We start from the raw sequence: 911 nt of genomic DNA, 5'->3' as shown, positions 1-911 counted from the left end.
ATGGAATATTTAGAGGAATATCGAGCAATACAGAATCAGTTTCATGCAAACCGGGTGCAGCATCCAAGTCGGGATTCATGGCAGCCTCTTCCATCTTCAGTTTACAAATTAAATTTCGATGCAGCGGTGTTCACTGGTTTGGATAGGACCGATTTTGGAGCAGTGATTAGAAACGATAAAGGGGAAGTTATGGCTACAATGTCAGCCAAGGGACCATCGGTTTATTGCAGTGAAGAAGCGAAGTTCCTTGCTTGTAGAAAGGCGATTGAATTTGCCACGGATGCTGGTTTTTCTGAATTCATTGTTGAAGGTGATAATAGTACAGTCATGCAAGCTATATCCTCTCCGAATGAAGATGAGTCGTTGATGGGCAATGTGGTAGGTGACATCCGACAGATGCTTAGAGGGCTACATTTGGTGAATGTTGAGTTTACAAGAAGGGGAGGAAACAAAGTGGCTCATGTGTTAGCTCAATATGCAAAAGATTTAATAGATGATATGTATTGGATGGAAGACTTGCCTCCATTTGCTAGGGAAGCTTTGTATCATGATGCAAACATTATTGGTTAACTGAATGCAGATTTTTTTCTTTCAAAAAAAAAAAAAAAAAAGAAAAGAAAAAGAAGTACTCTATTCATTTTAGGATTTTGTAAGGAAGCTTAAGCGATTAAGCCCACCTTGTCATGCTTTGTTTTTGGACACACACAATATTAGTCTTTTATATATCAGGTTTAGAGAATTAAGAATTCTTAAGGTATGCTAACTATGGTGACTTGGTGAGATGGACTTTTTAAATGTATTTGGGCTTTGGTTTTGATTATGTTCTTGGGTAATTATTTTTTCTATATATTTTTCTATTTCTTTTTTGCATAAATCATTTATAATTGACTAAACTCAACAAATTTGATATC

At 36.1% G+C, this 911-nt stretch overlaps 1 protein-coding gene across 1 annotated transcript; it reads left to right on the top strand.

The window, feature by feature from the left end:
* LOC142644222 (uncharacterized) lies at window positions 1-570 on the top strand. The gene has a single exon (XM_075818879.1). The coding sequence runs from the start codon at window positions 1-3 to the stop codon at window positions 568-570; it is 570 nt and encodes a 189-aa protein (XP_075674994.1).
* The last annotated feature ends 341 nt before the right edge of the window (window positions 571-911 follow it).

This window comes from Castanea sativa, chromosome 7, assembly GCF_040712315.1.
Source record: "Castanea sativa cultivar Marrone di Chiusa Pesio chromosome 7, ASM4071231v1".
NCBI lineage: Eukaryota > Viridiplantae > Streptophyta > Magnoliopsida > Fagales > Fagaceae > Castanea > Castanea sativa.
Note: the sequence above shows the minus strand (reverse complement) of the source record. Positions and strands in the feature narration are given on the sequence as shown.